The 23084-nt window shown below is 38.7% G+C and overlaps 1 protein-coding gene across 1 annotated transcript; it reads right to left on the reverse strand.

The window, feature by feature from the left end:
* Positions 1 to 274: 274 nt before the first annotated feature.
* NLRC4 (NLR family CARD domain containing 4) lies at positions 275 to 22471 on the reverse strand. Its single transcript, XM_076335331.1, is given in 10 exon segments — positions 275 to 2106; positions 3026 to 3193; positions 3527 to 3619; positions 5755 to 5925; positions 6702 to 6794; positions 9156 to 10729; positions 10731 to 10953; positions 11504 to 11674; positions 13033 to 13317; positions 22357 to 22471. Coding segments are annotated over 10 exon segments (3210 nt in total). The 3' UTR covers positions 275 to 1789.
* Positions 22472 to 23084: the final 613 nt, after the last annotated feature.

Here is a 23084-nt window from a genome sequence, read left to right on the forward strand (position 1 = left end):
TAGTCTGCTCAGGGAGTAGGAAGGAAAGACCAAATACAGCTGTGGGAAGAGGGATGCAGGGATTACCAAGAGCTTGGTTATTCTTTCACATTTTGACCAATCTGAAATAGAGCTTTGAAGCACAAAGTTGCTCTGCTAAGCAACTAAGCAATTGAAAGGATTGAAATTCATAAATGTTGATGAGACTATCTTCTTTAAACTGTATTATTTTGAGATTTCCTTTCTGTGTCAAAATAAAAAATAAGTATTTACTACAGAAATCCACAGATGCACCCTAGTAATTTTAAATCCATTTTTCTATTTTTTATTCAGTTTTCAGTCTATATATTTGATAGAAGGTTTTGCTGCTTGGGAAAAAAAAAGTATTTTCTAGCCTGTGTCGGATTTTGTCAATAGAGATAACTTAAGCATTTGCACTGAATTCAGTGCTTTGCTGAGCTGGGATCATGCCTTTGAAGGATCCTAACTACAGGGAAGATGCTGTATTTCTTTTTACTGGCAGGGCACAGGGAGACAAATGAAACAGCTTTGAAGCACTCTCTGGCACAGAACAGAACTCAAGAGTACAAGTGCTTACAAGGAGATAACACAGGTTAATGGGTTCATGACGTACAAGCACCCATGGTTCAACACTGCCTAGAGAAGTGAAACAGCAGCTCTAACTGGTGCTCCTCTCCCTTCATTCCAGTGGCAGACTGGAAACAACAGTCTGCTGTCTTTGGTTGGCCACCGCGTTTTACAGAAGCGGCCAAGTGACTCCTCTGTTTTCTTTTGCTGTGTTTGGAGCTGCCTTGTGTACACGGTTCTCTCCTGGGATATTTGTGGACTGGAGACTGCATTCTGGCTTGTCTACACCAGGAACTAAGGGTATCAGAAAACAACCAACTTCCTGTAAAGTGGACCACAGTATGACGTTAAGAGCACACCTGCAACTTTGTTATAATGTCCACATGTAAACTCGTACCACATGTTAAATGTGCAGTAGCTTACTGTGAAAGAAAGCAATAGATGCTGACTTCTTTTTACAAGCCAAAATGGTGGTAGATTAAAGATGGTACAAGTCACTTGAGATAAGCTATCGGGTGTTTTGCTGTGGAGTAAGAATTTGTTTGTGGCTAGTAACTGCAGAATAGCTCTTGTTTACATCTCTGTTTAATTCATGGTCACTTGTGTGACCACGCCCTCTTTTGTAGAGCTAATATGCTTTAATCATACTGTTGTTATTTTAGAGGTCTGACTCTTCATTGGCATATTCTGTCTCTGCAATAAATTTTCCCGTAGTGTATTGTAGAGATGTAACTATACTAGAATTGCCCTGCCAGTAGGAAAAGCTTCTCTGTGCTAGGTCAGACAACTATACTATCTAACTGAAAAAAAAAACCCTGCTAAAACACCTACCTATTATCCATCAAGTTGCATCAAGTTGCATCCTTTCTTACCCTTTTATTAAGAGCTTTCCCTAATCTACGCAGTTAAACCTCAAAGCTAATGAAAATGACCTCATAGAAAGCACACACAGATAAAGTGAACACTCCTTGAAACCATTTAAAGACTGAGAGACATTACAGGTTGCAGGATTTGGAGCTAATGCAAGGTGATCTCTATTTTACTTTCTTTTGACCTGTTTCTCCCAGAAGAGGATATGATACTATTCTCACTCCCGTCTCACTAGCAGACCAGGAGATCCAAATAACCCTAGAGCTGCTGATTCAATGTGTGGTTATAGAGAAGAGCATTTCTCAAATATGGAAGAGTGTAAGTGAATGTCCACTGGGAAAGCTCGTTCTGTTTAAGAATGCACTAGCTGAAATTGTTTTCTGCAGTTTACTTTTGCACCATTAATAAGTCCAAGATCATGGCAATCAAACTTCCATCCAGTAACTTTAATCTCCTTCAAATAATTCAGTGTGGTTAGTACCTGACTTAATTTGCAGACTAACAGTGATGCAGGCATCCAGTCTTGTTTGCTGCTGAAATCTACAGTTACCAGCTTCTTGAGAGAGATCAGTGGCTGCATGAAGGAAAGCCAGCCATCGCTTGTCACACAATTCATTGCCAAGCCCAAGTGTTGAAGGTTCTCCAGGTGTTCTTTCTCAAAAAAATTGACTGTGAACATATATTTATTTAGGTACTTATTTTGGTTCAAGCCCTAATGAAGAGAATGATTCCTGTTCAGGATATTGAAGAATTGAATCTTATTGAATTCAGTTGAACTTCTATGCTTAAAAAAATACCACCCTCAATAGAAAAGGATTTAAACAAGTGCTTGCATATTACTTTTTTTCTTATTTAGAACAAAGAATGTAAAATATAGCAGCTACAGATCACAATTTTTTTTATATCTAGACTTTTCTTTCTTATTAAAACTTAACCTGCAGTATGTTGCATACAACAGGATACTTTTAATTAGAGAGAGGTCATTAGTTTAAATGGGCCTATAGACTGCTGCTCATGATCACTCACATAAAAGCACTGCAAGATCAGACTCATGAAAATTCTCATTCATTTTGACATTTCGTTTCTACTGTATCCTCAGAAGGGGTGAGTGGTGTGAATCCAGGTAGTTTTTATATCTCCCTGATCTTCAGCTATCTACCTTGATAAAAGTTATACTAGTAGTTGCCTTTTTTAACTCTACTATTGACATATGTTCCAAACAGACGTTATATTAGTGGAAGATTTGATGTAAGAAGAGTCCACTTGTATTCTTGTCATGTTTATGGAGGAGACAATCAATCCGTCAATCAGAAAAGATTCCCTCTCAAGGAGATTCTTTACCAGGAAGCTCCATTTGCCTGCAGTCTTCCTTGCACTACTTATGCAGTGAAAAATGGTCCTTGCTGCGTAGAAATGTGGCTCATTATTTGGCTCATCTAATGCTATGTACATATAGCATTATATATCCTACCCAGACTTGATGCTATTTCACTTACATTATTAAAAGTTGCTGGGTTTCCTGAACTGGTTTTGAGTTTTTCTGGTTTTTGTCCTTCATCTTTTGCTCATCCACAGTACCTTTACGTACCTAGAATTCTGACCTCCACATCAGTGAGGCTCCATTTCCTCAATCCAAGTTTTGTCAGCTGTGGCATTGTTTCCAGTAGTTCTAACAATTTTGTTAGGCAAACCTTTACATCATCTCCCCAGGGAAGCATCAGCACTTTCATTCCAGGTAGGACATTTAAGCCATCAACTAAATGAAAATAAGTGTAATTTTTTTGGTTATAACAGTTCACTGTAAAATCACTTTAAAAAGTTAAACCAAATCACATTTCAACAGTGAAGAAAATACTGGTAGGTTAAAGACTCCAAGACTGTTGCTTTGATAGCAAAGACAGAGCAGCCAATTGCATACAATATTCCTCACTTCTAAAAACTTTCCATTCACTGCGGGGAAATGCTTCAGGATACCAATTATATCTTGCTTAAAAGAGGAAAGAATTCTTGAATTTGTGTCTGGATTAGTCCTAGAATTGAAGCTCATTCCCAATTTAAATGATTTATCTAAAGAAATCTTCTGACTTACCAAGTCTGTGGATAGCATCTTTTCCTTTCTTTTCTAAGTAATTTTCTGACAAATCAAGTACATTCAGTTTTGCCGAATTACAAAGATTCTGAGCTATGGGAGAAAAAAAAGCTTGTTACACATGTTTTCAGTGCAGCATAACTTGTCTTCTTTTGCACCTTTCTTAGCTTTATTTTCTAATGAACAGCAAGACAAGATTTTTAATAGCCTCCAGGTTTTTCTCATTTTTCTGACATCCCTCTGATGCAAACTGTGCTCTCTTGTTGTTAATTGTGTCTCCAGGAATTAATAAAATAAAGGACCTGGCCAGCCATAAGATTTGTAGTAATGGTTCTGCATAACTTACACTCTGGTGGCTAAATGAATCTTCAGTGGTGATAAGACGACTTTAAGACGTCTTTGCAACACAGAAGCAGGCCAAAGCTGTCTGAATACATGGGAGATTCCTTAGTGGTTTAAGCCCTGGAGACTTCAACCTCCTGCTTCACAAAGCTGTCAAGTTTTTTATTATGATATGAAAATTCATATTTTACAGGATCAGAGAATTGTGGAAGAGTGGGACTAGATGGGACGTTAGAGTCTAAGCGTCTGTAATGGGGCAGGATATTGATGAGCCTAAACCATTCATGATACATATTTATCTATTCTGCTCTTTGAAATTTTCCATATTCTCCCTAGGTGCTATTTTACCTTCCTGGCTTTAGAAAGTTTCTGCCAATATCCAATCTAAATATTCTTTGTTGCAAATTTAGCTACCTTCTTCTCCCAGTGGACAAAAAGAATGGTTGATTATCATCTCTTTGTAGCAATGTTTAAAGAACATAAAAAATTTATCATATCCTTTTCAGACTTCTCTCTCAATCAAAACAAAACTAAACCATTCCTCGTAAGTCACATTTTCATAACCTCTAGCTGTTCTTGGTGCTCTCTCTCGATTTCTCTATACCTTTCTTAATTACGATACCAAGGTTGGGCACAGATTTGTTGCTCAGGACTCACCAGCACATGTTTTTTGCAATAGCATAGTATTTCCAGTCTTTCACAGAAGAGCTCTGATTCTTTCCTGCTACACAGGTTAATCTCCATTTTATATTCATGGAATTGATGTCTCATTCCCAGCTACAGCCCTTTACATCTGCCTATACTGAACTCCCTACCGTTGTTTTTGGACCACCTCTTAAATGCATCCAATTTTATTTAAGGTTTTGCATTCCAACAGGGCTTGTAAGCCTTCCAAGCTCAGTGTCATCTGAAATTTTATAAGCGTATCCTCCATTCTGTCATTTAAGCCATCAGTTAAAATATTGTTTAGAACAAGGAAGGACTTAATTGATTGTATCAAAATGTTTTCTCACTTAGTGAAACATTTGTGATAACTCTTTGAAAGTAATTTTTCCACTAGTTGTGCACCCATTTTATTTATATACATTTCATTAGCTTCTTGTTAAGGATATTGTATAGGATAGTGTTAAAAACCTCATTTGAGTTATGATAGATCCCGACTTATCATTTCACAATCTTATTACCCTGTTCCCTGGAAAGGTTTGATGTGATTTGTTTGCACTACCTTTTATCTCTATAATTTAAGTGCTTACAAAATTTTTGTGTGATAATGTGTCTCAGAATTTTTCTTGGTATCAAAGTGAGGTTGGCTTGTCTATGATTTCTTCCTTTCAAGGAAAAGATACTGGATTTTCCACTTTCCTGCCTCCACAAATTTTCAGAGACGGTTGTCTATGGTTCAATGATTCTTTCAGCTTGTTTCTTACATACTTAATTGTGAATTTCCCTAAGTTCTGCTAACCTGAGTTCATCTGTTTTAGTTAAATAATTTTTATTTATCCTTATTTGTACTACTGTGACCTTGTTAAAATTATTTGAGTAGGTGCCTGATCAGAATGAATTTTTTTGGCAATGATTGAAACAAAAACAACTTTGAAAACTAGTTTTGCTTGCATCATCCATTATTTGCTTTCTTATTTCATTTGTTTACAGAGCTATGCAATAGTTTATCTTTCTTTTTTATATAATCTTTGTACTTAGGATTTATATAACATCTTTATATAAACTTTTCTTACTGCATTTTACATCTCTGCTAACTGAAACTCATTGTGAACCTAAGCGTTTCTGATTTTATCCTTATATGCTTTTTTCTTCTGTTATAGAATTATGTTTTGATTTTCAAAACATACATTTTCACTTTGTAAAGTTACTGTTACTATTCTTACCTAGAATTTCCACAGCATCACTGGAGATACAGCAGTTGACTAGTTGGATTTCTTCAAGTTCACTTAGTTCATCAGAGACTGATCTTACAATGTAGGTTATGCCATCCCCAATAGCTGTCAAATGATTCATGTATAATAAGCGTAGCTTTCTCAAATTTCTGATACCTTCAGCTATGAATGGAATGGGAAAAAAAAAAGGTCACATTGCTAGGTGAACTGTTTTGATATGTTTATAATGTCTTGATCACAGCAAACGGCTAGACAGACTTAAATGTTTACTGTCTGGTGTACTACAACTACCTATATTTTGATGCCATGAAATATATGATAAGTTTTGTTTGCAAAAAACAGATAAACACAGCCTCTTGTTCAGCTACTGTATCATGTAATCAATATAAACTGCCCCTCAGCCAAGAGAAAGTAACTCATAGAAGATCAAATACGATCTTCTTGTGGAACAAATCCAGGGGAAGCATTCTTTTACCATGCCATCAAAGAGAGGATGGGTAGACATATGGATCGCCATCTCCATTTCAGTTACTGGGTTGTGTGGCCCTAGCAAACATTATTCAAACTTTTCAACCTTGGTATCCAGTGACTGACCTTGCAGAAAGTCAGCAATAGGTCAGGGAAGGGAACTGTATCACCTTTGCAACCTCCTGACTTGCAGTTCATGCAGATTAGCCAGTCCTGCGATCAGTATGTTAGGTCTGTTTGACTACAGTATGCATTACTAACTTGAAAGGAGCACTCTAATACTTTGTGACAATCGGGATACAGAACATATCAAGACTTCAATGCAAACACATAAGTAACTACTTCTTTAAATTAGACGATAGGATTTTAAAGTCCTAATAGTGTACAAACTTATGACCAACTTGTTAAAACGTTCACATTCTCAGCACTATATACTTGATTATGGTGTGAAATAGGAGAGAGGAAATTACCTATTTTTTTGGCATCACATTCATCCATACTTATGTTGTCAAGTACAAGCCCTTCAGCATTCACAAGTTTCTTTATTCCATCAATAAGTCCACCTGCCAAAAAAAAACCCCCACAGATGTATACAGCATGTTAATTTAATACAGGAACAAATTCATTTGTAGAACTGATACACTTCAGTGATATAAGGTTCTTGTGAAAAGTAAATAACAGTTTTGTGTGAAAACATGAACATCTGAAAGGGGTGACCTAGGGAGAATATGACAGAGGTCTACAAAATAATAAGTGCATGGAAAAAGTTGGGTAGAGACTGACTGTTGGGTTTTTTTCTTCCAGTAGAAGAACAAGAGGCCACCAATTGAAACTAGTCCAAAACAAACATTAAGGACATAGTCCGTCACACCCTCTGCCAAAGGATGCTGCGGATGCAATAAGTTTACATGGGTGCAAAGCAAAGACAGACAAGTACTAGCAGGACCCTTTGGGGAGGTCACTGAATAAACAAATCATAAGCACAAGAAACTGGTCTGAGCTTTAAACAGAGGCTGCAAGATTATTAAGAAGAAAGTATTATAGATTCTTGCATTGTTCTTGCTCTTCCTTACACATCCACTTATAGGTGCTATTGGAGACAATGAACCAAGGTAGATGGACTCTTCCTCTGGATCAGTATGGCTGTTGTTACTATATTCTCATGCTGTTCTCCCTAACAATCTTGGCATATGTATGCACACAGGAAAGAGAATTTTTTTTTAATTTAATATGTAGTTCCAGAATAATCTTGAGATTATCTGTCATACAATGATCAAAAAATTCAGGTTAGGACTTCTGAGGTCATCTAGTTCGACTTCCTGCTCAAAGCAGGGCTGATTTTAAAGTTAGACGAGGTTGCTCAGGCCCTTGTCCAGCCGAGTTTTGAAAATCTCCGAGAATAGTGATTAAATGACCTCCAGATCCCTGCTGCGATGTTTGACCACCCTCATGGTAAAAACCAGTTTAAGTCCAATTGGAACTTCCCTTCTTACAAACTTGAAATTGTTGACTCTTGCCCTCTGGTTGTGCACCTCTGAAAAGTTCCATCTTTTCTATAACACCCTTAAGGTAATGGAAGACTGCAGTTAGTTTCTCCATTAGCCTTTTCTGCTCCAGGCAAACGATGCCCAGTTCTCTTAGCTTCTCCTTGTGTATTAGGTGTCCCAGCTCCCTGGCCACGTTAGTGGCCCTCCATTGGACTCTAGCCAGATTGTTACTATCTCTTTTACACTGGGCAGCCTGAAACTGCACATAATACTCCAGACTGGCCACAGGAGTGCAGAACAGAAGGGAATAACCACTTCCCCGGGTGCACTATTGCTAATGCAGTCCACTCTGTGCTTAGTCTTTATCACTGCAAGAGTGCTTTGCTGACTCATGATAACCTATTTCTGAGATTGGGTATCATCAGTACTTGTGTACATTTCTCAAGACAAGATACATTCATGGGTAGCTTGAATGATGAAAAGCTCAGAGCACAGTGCAGCAGCAGATGCACCCATCTTCCATTAGTGCCCTGCTCTAACAATAGTGTGGAAGGATCCTGTATGTGTGTGATTCACAGCATAAGGAAATACATGTCCCTCATCCTACTTGCAGAATCCTTCACCTCAGGTATGTCTGGAGCATACTGTACTATAGTTACTACACTCTTCTTTATTATGCCATTGTAATTTTAAGAGAAAACAATCATTCAAGCTAGAAGCATTTAATTGATTATTGGAATGACTTATCAAAAGATACTGCAGATTTTTCATCATATTAGGTATTAACATCAGAATTAGACTTCTTTAAAAAAAATGCTTACCCAGAAATTATGACAGGGATGGAACAAGCAATGAGGGAAAATTTCTGTCCAATGTTACAGGTCTAAATTAGGCTACAACACTCTCATTTGGTTGCCAAAAACATATGCATCTGTTGTGAAAACTAACTTAAAGTGATAGTCTGCTGTATCCCATGGCACTTATAAAGTTTAGCTAGCGTATAGACATTAGCTCATTTACTGTGGATTATTTGCACACCAGAGTTGTTAAATTTTTTCTCCCATCTAGTATTTTATTAAAAACCAGATTTTTTAATATATTGTGTACCAAGAACCAAGAATATGATGTAATGACAACTTACAAAAATTCAAAGGCCTTTGCGTAGCAAGAACCAAGAATATAATGAAATGGCAACTTACAGGAATTCAAAGGCCAGACCTGACTTACACAATTAAATAACATAAGTAAATTTACATAACCGAGCAGACTGCAGTCACTTTCACCATGAATATAGAATTGCATTCTAGCAATATAACATTTCTCAAACTGATCAAAACCAGGCATCTTCCATATACAAGGCGGCCATGAGCTACTTTGTTTTACCTTCTCATCCACATTTATCTAAAAGAGCTCATTTACTGCCAGTAAATACTGTACCTTCTAGATTTTCACTTTGCAGTTCTCTTATATGTAAGGTTTTCAGCTTTGTCATTGCTGTGATCTGTTGCTCATCTTCCACAGTAAGAGGTGTGGACTCCACAGTAAGATCTTGTAAGTTTTTACAGGTTTCAAGGACTTCATTCAATGTTCCTGTGATACCAGTACTATTGCTGATGTGCAGCTTGAGGCTTGCAGCAGAGCAACATATTTTGCCCATATATTTAATATCACGTTTCTTTAACTTGTTGGAATCTTGCAGTGTAATTTCTAAAGATCTGAGACTCTGGTTCCAGTTCAAGAATAAGGAGACAGCCTTTTCAGGAATGTAAGTTTTAAGTGAACTAATTTGAAGATTTTCCACATTCTCATCATCTATTTCCTTACTTGGTGAGTAATTTCCAAAAAAATCTAACTTAATGAGTCCTAGTACACTAACACCATTTGGTAAGTATCTAAAAAAATCAGAGAAATAAATTGGGATATTTTGAGTATTAATGTAAATACTTTTATCATAAAAAAACTCTTGAAAATCTCTGCTCAGTGCTGATTTTGAAGAACTTTCATAAAAGAAATTAATGACACAGTCCGCAAAAATATCCTCATCAATTTTATTTAAATCTTCCTTTTCTGTTATATTTTCTGATTTTTTTGTGTATTTGCTTTCCAAAGCCAGATTCTTTAATGAAAACAGTTGAGAAATATCTCTATGCTGATCAATTCTTTTCAGGAAGTCCAAAATTATTCTAGTGGCATCTACAGAGGATCCACAAGTGTAGAGGAGCAAATTGAAATAAGTATTAGTAATATCTGAAATAGTATTAATTTTCTGTAGATCACTATACCCTTTCACCTCTGCTTCTTGGCAGGATGTCAGTAGTTTGCAAAGTTTTCTGCCTGCAGTGTATTCCTGAAATGATTTATGAAAGAATCTATATGTCAGCTTTAGTCTTTGAGCTGTGCATTTATACAGAAGACCTGAAGCTAGCAGGACGACTTCTTTTACGTCAGCTAAATCCTCAGACTGAAAATCAAATCTTTGATCAAATATTCCATCTAAAGCTAAGTCTCCACAATGATTTATGCTCAGCATAATATGATTTTCTGGTATTTCTTTTGTTTTGTACCTGTTTTTCTCCACCATCAAGTCATACAAAGTAGAGAAAAGTAGAGTCTGGGTGCTTGGATGAAAATTACTTTCACCCATTTGGATGGCACATGCAATGATGACAAAGAGTGGAGTCTTCATAAGGTTCTTCATGGAAGTGGCCTCTTTAAGCTGGTTTAACAGACCATCAGCCAGTTTATTTGTCAAGACATTTTTAATGAGCTTCTTGCAACTCCCCTCCGATAGATCTCCTATTTCAGCAATCAATGACCCAAACTGTCTGATTTTATGGATGGACTCAGTCCTCGTAGCAATAATGACCATGTTCTTGAATTTGTGGTTTTCTTTAATCATTGCTTCTATCTCTGGACAGCTTTGGGGTTTGAATTCATCATATCCATCTAACAGGAAAAGGACCCTTTGTCTTTGTGCTAGTAGCATTTCCATGAAATCTTGTTTGCAGATGCTGATTGCAGACAGTCTCATATATTCCACCTCTTGTGCTAGTCAGGCTGATAAAGAAAACAAATAGGACTTTTTTCAAAGCAGAGCAATTATCAGAAGCCCAGAGTACAGCAATTCGTTTTAGAAGAGTTGTTTTTCCTTTGCCAGCTTCTCCTTCTATAATGCAGGGATTTTTCAATTCCTCCAGAAGGATATTTAGTGTCAGCTGCCCCTTCCTGCTATTATGTTGTCGTGGTTTAATCTCAGTCGGCAACTGAGCACCACACAGCCACTCGCTCACTCCCCCCACCTGGTGGGATGGGGGAGAGAATTGGAAGAGCACAAGTGAGAAAAACTCGGGGGTTGAGATAAAAACAGTTTAATAATTGAAATAAAATTATAATAATAATAATATGATAATAATAATAATACACAAAGCAAGTGATGCACAGTACAATTGCTCACCACCCGCCGACCGATGCCCAGCCAGTCCCCGAGCAGCGGCCCCCCCGGCCAGCTTTCCCCCAGTTTATGTACTGAGCATGACGTCACATGGTATGGAATGTCCCTGTGGCCAGTTTGGCTGTGCCCCCTCCCAGTTCCTTGTGCACCTCCAGCCTTCTCAGTTGGTAGAGCATGGAAAACTAAAAAGTCCTTGGCTAGTGTAAACACTACCTAGCAACAACTAAAACATCGGTGGGTTATCAACATTGTTCTCATCCTAAATACAAAACACAGCACTGTACCAGCTACTAGGAAGGAAATTAACTCTACCCCTGCCGAAACCAGGACATATGTGTATCTTTTTTCCACAGCAAGACATCAGTATAGGCAGTTCCCAAATCAAAAATTATGTCAATATCACTACCCAGAGGATGATATTTTTGAAAAGCTGAAGATAGATACACATACTTCAAATCCTGAATCAAGTCATTTAATTTATCTTGTTCCACTTGCCCGGTAGTACCTAAGGCAAACGGATCATGTATCAGTGAATTAAATAGTCAATGAGTTTGTCAATTAAAATTTCATTACTTTTGGAAGAACTGTCTGGATGTACTTGCTAAGTCAATGAAATAGTGGTAAGCAAGGGGCATGAGATGTATTTATTGTCCACTGTCTAGGTGAGAATTGATAAGGGCTGTAGTTACTTCTTGTGCAGAAGATTCATATAGTCTGCAGATACCACTCTGGCTCCAGTTAATTCCTTATTTGAGAGCCTTTTGGACCTATCCTAATTGTGCATTGGATTCCAAAAATGTAAGCTTGCATACAAGCATATGAAAGTTTGTATGTGCAAATGCACGATGAGAGTATGAGGTTTTTATGTAATAAGGTTTTAATATGGAAAGACAGCATTTATATATATACGAAAGGTATTAGAGTATTAAGAGAGAGATTTGTAAATCAGTAACAGTTTTTGACAGTTGGGCCAAATGAACTTTTAATATAGTTCTTTTTTTAAACTATGTCTTTTGCATTTTTGTTACTTTTGGTTAGTCTAAGAGTTGTTTTCATAGAGTTTGGAGGTGAGCTTAGTTGAACCTTCCATCATAGACATAATAAAATGTACTAACGTCTAGAAAGTCTGAAGCTTCCAAAAAAACAGCTTCTAAATGGAGTCCTGGAAGGTTTGTATGCACTGCTTTATAAAGCGCATATATGTAGACTAAGGGACAGGGCTGAGTCAGACATGTATTTCAAGATCAGACTTTTGAAGCAGGTGGAGTAAAGAAGCACAGTCCCACAACCTGAAGGAAATCAGGGAAACCTATTTTAGGGAAATGCTTTGGTAACAAATGTCATGCCTCTCTGGGAGTGCTGAAAGATTAGCCTAGGTGTATGCATTACATTCATACAATAAGATAGTCCTTTAACAACATAACAAACTTGCAGCCTGTGCACAAGTAGTTTCAGCTTTCAGGGAAGATGTTTATATTTGAAAAACTCACTACATATCCCCATTAAATTTTATAGGAATTTTGTCCATAGAACAGATTTAATTCAGTGTTCAGCTCACCCACAACTCACTTATCATAAACAAGTGATGGGATGTGTTTAACTGTCTGAACTTCAGCTATCTGATCACAGATGATTTTCACGCTTTCAGAATTTTCACTGGATTTGGGTTTCTCCTCTTTATGTCTTAACGTTTGTAAAATTTTTTAGTGTTCACTGTCTTATTCTCTCAGACGAAACAATTCAGACTGTACAAATCGAATTAGAGTTTACTTAACTACAGAATTATAAGACTATTGTAAAAATGAGTGCATTGCAAGTTTTTAATGTTTTTTTCTATAGTAATTTAACTCCTGACTAGAAGACAAAAGTATAACCAGTAATACTTATAATATCCTTGCAGGTCATGAAAGAGAAAAGGGTTGTGTTTCTCAAGTGACTTAACCAAAATATTGCAGGCTTCTGAACCCTTATTCAAAATCATGTAAATCATCATTCTTGAAGCTTCTTGTTCAACCTTTTCACAGGCAATGGTATTCACCTCTTCACAAGACATGACATTGCAGGCCAAAAGGTCATCTGCTATTTGCTTGACAGTGATCATTCCCATTCTTTGAGTGAGATGTACTCTGTTGCTTTCTATAAATTCTACTGAGAAGAGAGAATTCAATTTCTTAGGGTAAGTCTAGCTCATACAGTAGCTGACACATCAACTGTCCTTCAGTATTCAGTGCACACTTCTGTGATGCACTGAGTGGCTAATACCTCCAACAGGTACAAATAGTATTCAGGAAATGGTGAGATCTTAGTAGGAATGTAGAAAAGTTTATAAAAGTTTCTGTGAATGGATAGGAGGTTTCTGGTAAAAAAAGATGCAGTATGGAAAGTATTGGTATGGGTATGAAAGTCACATGATATATCTGAGATGTTGGCCAGCATCGCAGACACTTATTAAAAGTTTTGATGGAAATTGCTTTTGAAAATTATGTTATTGTATATTTCTGGATCTGCATTTGAAAATCTTGGCAAGTTCATGCAGGTCATGACAAATATAATTTGATTCTTCAAACAAAACCTGTATGAAGTACTTAAACATTATTACAGTCATTTTAAGATTAAAAAAGTCAAACGAGTTACACTTAGTGCCCAAGCTCATAGGCAGTCCTGAACACATCCCAGGATGTAAAACGTCCCCAAACAGGCTTCTGTACTCTGTGGTTGGGATGGCTAAGAAATAGTGTTGGGACATGCAAGCACTCCTAACCAAAAGGAATATATATATATATATGACATTTATCTGTGTGTAGCTTGGAGAAATGCACAGATTCTCAGCTCCCAAGCTAGCCAAGAAGTGCCTATATCTGGCCAAAATTGTTTTTGAATAGCCCATTGAAGGTAGGTAACAGCATTGTGTAGGCAGTAAGGAGATAAAAGAAAGACGTGATAGGAATGAGGTGGGGCTCTGGCCTGATGTTGGTAAATTGGAGTCATTAGGGACAGCCCCATTTCAGTTGGGCAGCACTGTTCTCTTTCCTTCCACAAAATCCAGGAGAGGTTTGAGATGTAATAGTAATAACTAGGGTAGTCATGGGAATGTCTTTTGTGGGAAGATGTGTATGTGCCACAAGCATTTCTCCAGAAAGAGCTGCATTTTGAGAATTTTACATTTTTTGCAAATTTGCAATTCCATTGTGTGGAATTTTAAAATAAATGTTGGGGGCATTGATTTACCTGCACACGTCAAAATATAACTGGACTATCAATCTTCTAAGTTTTTTAGACCTTGAATATTACAGTACATAAGACTTTTTCAGGGATAATTTTATGAAACTTAAGCTTCTGTATAATTTTGGGTGAAAGGGAGAAGGTGGTCTTTACAAGTCTGATATTATCTGCAATATTTTGGAATAAACCATAGAAATGACTATAAGATAGCTAACATGAGAAATATCCAGTTCAGAAAAATATTTTGTCAGAAAAAAAAATTAATTCAAAATGTTCTATCTGTAATATGTTGAAATAGAGATTTTTTATAAAAATTCTCTGTAATGGCTACCTTTAAAAAACGTTTTAGAGCAAGACTTTTTATAATGTGAATAAATACCCATATTATAGAACTAGAACATAAATATAGCAATTATAATGTATTGTTTTTTGAAAAGACATTTTCCTTGTGAAGTTATTTGATTTTTTAATTACTATTTACATCTAACATTAAATACAAAGAAACTGTAGTTTATAAATCTTACTTGTTCAGACTGAAAGTTTCAATGCTTGAACTGTGGAACAGTGAATCTAATATCCAGACTGAAAAACAAAACAAATCAAAAGATTGAATACTACAGGTATTACTGTCATTTTCCTAGACCAGAAAAAAATTACCTTTCGTGAAATGCTGATATGAAACTAGTCAGATATAACAATATACTCTCTAGGCGAATTGACTACAATTACTTTGATTTGATATCTTATATATATATTTGATAACTTTAAAGCAAGTTTCAAACCAATAAGCAGGAAATATTGATTTAAGCAAGCGATTTTAATCTTCTGTGCTTTAATTCCTAAGAAACAGATCATTCTCATAGACCAGCATAATCGTCAAAATATAACCTTTAAAGTAAATTTGGTCATTATTTTTGACAACCAGAAAGATACAGTTCATTTTTGACATTGTTTCAGTTTATGTTTCACATAGTTTCATAGTGTAATATATATATGCAGATTCTTATTTTTTACATTTTTATCATTAAGGATAGTGAATGAGGCATATGTTACTTATTTATTTGCTTTTACTTTGAATGATACCAAGATACATTTGGATGGAAATGGTAATTAAGGTAATAGTGTACAAAACCAACATTTAAATTCATGTATTCATTACATAAAAATAAATAAAGGTACCTTAAATAATATTACTTCCTTTTAATAGATACAACTGAGAAAATAAAGCACATTTGTGATAATATGTAGCAGGTCAAATTAAAGATCCATCTAGGTCAGTATCCCATCTCCAGCAGTGCCTTCTGTAAGACGTTCCACTTCTTTTCCATTTCCATTATATCCTTTTTGAGATGGAATGCTAGAGCAGACCATGGTATTAAGATACCATAGGGCTTTATGGATGGACACAGTGCCTCAATAATGTTCTCTCTCATTCTCCATTTTCTGACAATTCCTTCCATTTGCTTTTACTGAGCATTGAGCAGATATTTTCACAGAGCTATCAATTTTAACTCTCAGCTCTCATTTGTAAATGTTAATCACCATCCTCATGTAAGCAAAACCACGATTTTTAAGAGCAACTTAACAATATACTGAATGAAGAATCCTTAAAAATACTCAAATATCAAGTGTAGAAGCATGGTCTATTGCCATTAACCCTCTCTAAGCCAAAACTTAAATATCCTAAAGCTTCTAGAATCTACAATAGTCTCCTGTATTACCAGCTTTACTCTAGTAATAATCTCATAGTTTGTAGCACACAAAATAGTGTGTTAATAGTCAGTAGTAATCAATAATAATTGCTAGTAAACTAGATAACTACTTAGTCATAAGTTCTGGAAAACTATTCTGGCTTTACAGTGCTGAAAGACTAATTTGAACTTGCTCCTGTAAAAGTATCACCTTAAATATTACAACTTTTCTAATAGTTTTCCTAAGCAAAGGCACACAGGCTTTTCTTTTTTGTTTAAAGGAATAGTTAAAATAAATAGTTGCAAATTCCCCACTGCCAAAGGCATGTAAGGTTTCTTAAGAGAAAGAAAATTTATAGCGAAATGAAGTTAAAACATCTCTGAACTTTGTTCTTTACAAATATTCAAGAAGTAAGGTAGTGGTAAGAAAGAAAGCGTTTACCCACATCAGCGTGCTCTTACATTAAAAAGACTCAGTAAGCAGTAAAGTGTCGTAGTGCTTGTCAAAAACTGACTCAATATTATCTGTAGGTTCCTTCTCTGCAAGTTTCCTCCTTGTACAATCACTTAATATGTTGTTTGCTTAAAGAGTATGTTGTGCAATACCTTTCTGTTGCCAGACACATACTGAACTGTTTCTTGATGTAAAGCAAGTTCCAGTTCATAACTATTTGAAATTTTACGATACCACAGTTATCAAAAACCTAGCCGTCAGTCCAGAGTTAATGGTCAAGTTAGTAAGTATTTCTACTACCAGTAGAAATGAGTGTATCTATGATGCATTTACTTCATTCCCTCTTTAATGGTTTCATTGAAAGATAGTAAATTTAATTCATGAGTGAGATGTTCACTGCAGGACTCCGTGATATCTAGACTAAACCATGGAGCTTTGCTGTTCCAAGAAGCCAGGGCTCAGGGCTTTTCTCACTAATTAGAGCAGCACTGACTCAAGCAACTAGATAAAGCAAGGGAGGGCCAAAAAGGGTCTAACAACCCTAGATGCAAATGCAAAAGGCATTTCAAAGTGGACGATTTATACTATTAGCAGAAAAATTAGCCTAATCTGATATTACTCTGAGACATTATGAATAAAACTCCCCAGCAACTCTGCCTACTTTCCCTGTCACAGCAGTTGGCTCCAGACTTTCCCCATGAAATCGGAAGACGACTCTTAACATCAGTGATTCTGACTTCCTTTTCACACAGTAAATATTACAAAATGTTCCAGTAAATTCACACACTGCATGATTCTTGTACTTCTAAAATTAAAATTAAACAGGACCCCTTCCTAAGATTACCATTTGCAGATAGATTGTATTTGTGGCTGTCCGACAAGGCATTTGTATGGAGCACAGCTTTCTACAGCCTTTTAAAGTACTTCCTTTCCCTTTTTCCTTTCCCTGACAACTATACAGTAAGACAGAGCGCAAGCAAATTGTCCCACTGGTAGTAGGAGTGAAGCCAGCACTTGCAAACAGCTAAGATACACGGAAGGGTGGTTGTGTGCAAAGAGCTACAAGACAACCTAAACTTCAGCAGACCGACTGGAGCAATTTATGATTGCTCACATTTTTACATGTAGTCTGGGTCTTAATCAATGAAGGTCATTTCTAAAGTGCGCAGAAAGGGAAAATGCATAAAATGCTGAGAAATCTAGTAGCAGCATCTGGGTGAAACAGGTTACTCGACTGGTTTTGAACACTTTTTTTCAGAATCCCACCCTGAACTGAAACCCTGGACAAGGTCTGATCCGGGAAAAGCAGTGCTAGAGTGCCCTCCGCTGGCACCGTCCAGGCAGGGGCCAACGGGTTGCTCACTTGCAGTCTGAAGGGGAAGGGAAGGGGGCCGAAAGGAGGGGGAGGACAGCCAAAAGCTTAATATTTGAGCAAATGCTGAGAAAAATCCAGAGTACCTGGATCAGGTGTGTTTCTCGATCCTTCACTGCTCTTCACAGGGCATCAGGAGGAGCAACTCTTGAAAATCTACTCACTGTTCTTATTTTAGGTAAGCATGGGCAGAACGTCTTTCCTCTCTCTCCTTCTGTGTCTCTTCTATGTGAAATTCCATTGGATCTCAGCTGGTCAAAAAGTCCCTAGGAAAAGAAATATTTAAAACAAGTTTCCTTCTATTATCAAAATCATGTTCAGAAAGAAGATAGTGAATGATAATGAATGTCTTTATAAATAGTCTATTGAAAGCAGAGAAAAAGAATGACTTACTCGCCCGTGTTCATACAGAGATCATAGTCAGAATCATAGACAAAGAGAAAATATGGAAAATATTTCCGCATAGCAACCAAGATCTCTTCTTTGCTAGGCATGCTCAGCAGTGTCACGAAATTGTCTTCTGCTTCACATCAACCTACATGTATTTTAGTTGTACTTAGAAAATCATACGGCACGTGCATAGCATTGGGTCCAGTGCATGAAGCCATGAAACAAGGAGAGAATGAACTAGTCACCCGGCCTATCATGCAATCTCATTTGTCACTCCTCCTGTTTGGCACATTAATAAAATGTGCATTTGTGACTCACCTTATTGCATAATATTCTGTCGTTAATTACCATTGTCCCAAGTTTCCTCCTCAAAGCTGATCCAGTGTGGGACTTCATCTCTTTCTATTTTGTCTCCCCCACCCTTTTACAGTGCCCTGAGAGCTGCTACTCATGTTTATCAAGAGGCACACTACTTTTGTCTCACACAACCCCAAGTCTTGTTCTAGCAGTGTATGTTGCTGGTCTTGTTGAGACAGGTACCGAACTCCTTAAAGGTTTTGAGACCTTACTTCAGTAGATTCAGAATTACAATGAAGCAAGTGAGAGGTTTGCCTTAAGTGCAAGCAATTCCTTGACACGGCATTCTTTGCTGTCATCCCTATATGTAGTTAAATAAAAAGAAAGAAAAAAAATTAAAAACAAGCAAACAAACCAACGAAAAAAACCCGAAGAAAGGAGACTAAAGGAGCCTAGGCTCTGCAGAGGGATCTGGACAGGCTGGATCGATGGGCCAAGGCCAACTGTATGAGATTCAGCAAGGCCAAGTGCCGGGTCCTGCACTTCGGCCACAACAACCCCATGCAGCGCTACAGGCTTGGGGAAGAGTGGCTGGAAAGCTGCCTGGCGGAAAAGGACCTGGGGGTGCTGGTCGACAGCCGGCTGAACACGAGCCGGCAGTGTGCCCAGGCGGCCAAGAAGGCCAATGGCATCCTGGCCTGTATCAGAAATAGTGTGGCCAGCAGGAGTAGGGAAGTGATCGTGCCCCTGTACTCGGCCCTGGTGAGCCCGCACCTCGAATACTGTGTTCAGTTTTGGGCCCCTCACTACAAGAAGGACGTTGAGGTGCTGGAGCATGTCCAGAGAAGGGCAACGAGGCTGGTGAGGGGTCTGGAGAACAAGTCTGATGAGGAGCGGCTGAGGGAACTGGGGTTGTTTAGCCTGCAGAAAAGGAGGCTGAGGGGAGACCTCATCGCTCTCTACAACTACCTGAAAGGAGGTTGTAGCGAGGTCGGTGTCGGGCTCTTCTCCCAAGTAACAAGCGATAGGACGAGAGGAAATGGCCTCAAGTTGCGCCAGGGGAGGTTTAGATTGGACATGAGGAAAAATTTCTTCATTGAAAGGGTTGTCAAGCATTGGAACAGGCTGCCCAGGGAAGTGGTTGAGTCACCATCCCTGGAAGTATTTAAAAGATGTGTAGATGTGGTGCTTAGGGACAGGGTTTAGTGGTGGACTTGGCAGTGTTAGGTTAATGGTTGGACTCACATGATCTTAAGGGTCTTTTCCAACCTAAATGATTCTGTGATTCTATGATTCCACGATTCTAAATTTGTCCAATAACAGATGTGTCTGGCATCCTATGGAGGGTACAGCTTCCAGAAGCATCCAAGACATCCCAGCAACAACAGGGAACAGCACAACCATAACAGTGTAGGTAAACATAATCATAGAGTCATAGAATCATAGAGTATCTTGAGTTGGAAGGGACCCATAAGGATGATCAAGTCCAACTCCCTCCTCCTTGCAGGAATACCTACAAATAAACCATATGACTAAGAGCATCATCCAAAAACTCCTTGAACTCTGACAGGCTGGCTGTAACAGAGTAAAGAGGAAGAGACATAAGAAATTGAAGGAAGCCTATTGCAAAGGTCTTAAAACAAACAAGTTCCACATAATAGTTAAGAAAATGAGTTACTCTTACCAGATGTCTTGATTGCTCAACTTTTTAAAGGGGAAATCAAATTACACAAGTATCTGTAGGGCCGTTTCGTATTATCAAGACAGTTTTCAATTAAAAAAAGGTTACATACAATTATAGGTGATTTTTTTCTGTTGCTTCAAGGAAACTGATAATCACTGTAAAACGCCCAGAGAGAACCTGAATCCAAGTTATATTCAATATAAATGCAAACTTCAGTTATCTTTGGAGATGGCAAAGTAGGAACTTTCCAGTCATGCTCTCTCCATAAAAATCAGATTGGCTTTTACTTGTTCAAAATTATTTGAGATGGAACTTGCAGTGATTTCCTTTAATGGGATATATACGAGAAATGATGTTCCTTCTCCAAATCAAACCACTGCTTTAACACAATTTCTCATCCCGTAGCTTTTTCAATTTAAAATACATCCATATTTATACTCCATGGCATTTAATGAGTTCTATGTATGAAGTAGAATTAAATATATGTAGCACGAATATCGAATTTAAGCCTGTTTCCCTGAGATGTCAGGAAAAAAAAAGTGTCCGCTGAGAATAAATGTGTTGGTATTCAGCAGGGCACAGGGGGAAGGAGCTAATGGCTAAGCCTAAGCAGAGTTATCTGGGGGCTTTTCTGTTAAATCTAGTAGTCGTTGAACACATAAATAGTGAGATCCTGGTTCCTGATTCTTCAAAGCATAGGCCACAACCAGAGCCATGGTGCTTGTCCTCTCGTTGTAACAGGGACTGGCAACAGCATCTCAATCGTATTATTTTACAACTTCTTTAGTACTACATATGTCTCTTTGCAGGTCAGTCAAAAACACGCTTCACAGCACTATCATCGACCAGATCATGAACAGACCATTTGGTGATGCTTTGCAGGTTATCAGACTTGACATTAGGAAGCATTTCTTTCCAGAGAGGGTGGTCAAACACTGCAAGAGGCTTCCTAGAGAGGTGGTTGATGCCCCAAGCCTGTCAGTGTTTAAGAGGCATTTGGACAATGCCCTTAGTAACATGCTTTAACTTTTGGTCAGCCCTGAAGTGGTCAGGCAGTTGGACTAGGTGATCATTGTAGGTCCCTTACAACTGAAATAGTCTAGTCTAGTCTAATCTATACATCACAGTTGCTGCTAGCAAGGCTTGGTAAAGGGGCTATCTTGGAGGTAGCAGCTTAAACTGTGGGAGAAGTTTTTGGATATGCGATTCCATTTTAATTATGAACTAAAAAGGCAGCCATTCTGGAGTGTATGCAATGTGCTGCATTCTACGTGTGATTTGTGACTATGCCAGATTTCCTCCTAGACAAGGGAACTGCAGGACAGCAGTCCAGAAACCTCCGAACTGCAGAGGACTACCAAGGATACCATCAATATACAGGGAACTGGCATAGCTTAAAAAATACCATGAAAACCACATATAGATACTGAGAGGGAGCAAAGCCGAAAGAATGAGAGGAAAGGAAAAAGGATGTAGGGTAACAGAACAGATTTAGGATTGTACATGGAAAACAATTAGCCAAAGGGTTGCAGATGACCATGATGATACCGAGAGGTGGAGCCATACACAATATCACTGGATAGTAAAGATGGAGGCATGCCCTTCTGAACAGGCAAGTGGAAGGATGCATTTTTTCATATCCATCATGGAAGGAAAATATTTGGGATAATGCTTCTATTCAACAAAGAAAAAAAATAAAACATCCAGAGTTATTTTTAAAAGGCTGAGTATTTGCCAGCAAATCTTACTGAAAGTTTGAAGTACTCTTTTTAGCAGTATGCAGGAAGCAGATTACATGGGTCAGGCAGCATACAGAAACACATGGAGAAAATATCTCACTATGGAATGAGAAGCAGATTTACAATTAAACATGACAACAGGCAGATGGTAGGTGAGGGCAGGCAGAGGCCATTGGCCACGTGGATGAACAACTTGTAAAAGAAAACCAGGAAAACTGTTGCAGATGGCACTGAGGGGGTGAAGCTGTCATCCCAGGGTGCTGCAGGTGCCGAATTTCTGCTGTCAGCCTTCAGATCAATTCTGGGAGGTCAGACTGGACTAAAACATCTGGCCTCACGTCTTGAATACTGCTCGTCACAACGACAGTGGCTCTTAACACCGAGACAGCCAGGAGGGTTGGAGCTGCCCCACTCGTCCTCCAGAGCCTCTCCTGCACGGGGGCTGTTCCTCATCGTTCGTAGGGTCTTGCCAGGCGGCCTTTCGTGAGCAGCATTTGCTGGAGAAATACTTTTTTTTTCGGGGGGGGGGGCAGCTTTGAAAGTAGTGCGTTTCCCGGGGCTACCTTTCGACGCGGCGTTTAAGCACCGCACCGACCCGGTACTCTGGCCACCCACAAGTCCCGGAACCTAACTAGCACAGGACACTAACAAGGGAGTACGTTCAGGAGCCGGCAACCGATGGGGATAGAAACCTGGGCTGCAGCCCCAGCCCACCATCGCACCTGTGCGCCGCCCAGGGGCCTCCACGCGGTCCCGGCGGGCGCTCCTGGGAACGGACGCTAACGGCACCAGCGGGCGGTCCTGCTGCGCGGGGGAAGGAGGACGGGCACCGTCCTCGGGGGAGGGAGGGGGGCCACCAGGCAGGGGGAAGCCACCTAGTCAGCCGCGGCGACCGTTGCCGGGCGATGACGCAGGAGCCGAGTGGCGGCGCCGGCCCTCAACGGGCGGAGAGGGACAACGCAGCCAGACCCCCGACCCTCGGGTCGCGCCTCCTCCAATCGGGAGGAGCTTTATGCCGGAGTCGAAGTGACGTCACTTCCCGAGACAGGGCCGGGAAGCCAGTCAG

Source organism: Aptenodytes patagonicus, chromosome 3, assembly GCF_965638725.1.
Source record: "Aptenodytes patagonicus chromosome 3, bAptPat1.pri.cur, whole genome shotgun sequence".
NCBI lineage: Eukaryota > Metazoa > Chordata > Aves > Sphenisciformes > Spheniscidae > Aptenodytes > Aptenodytes patagonicus.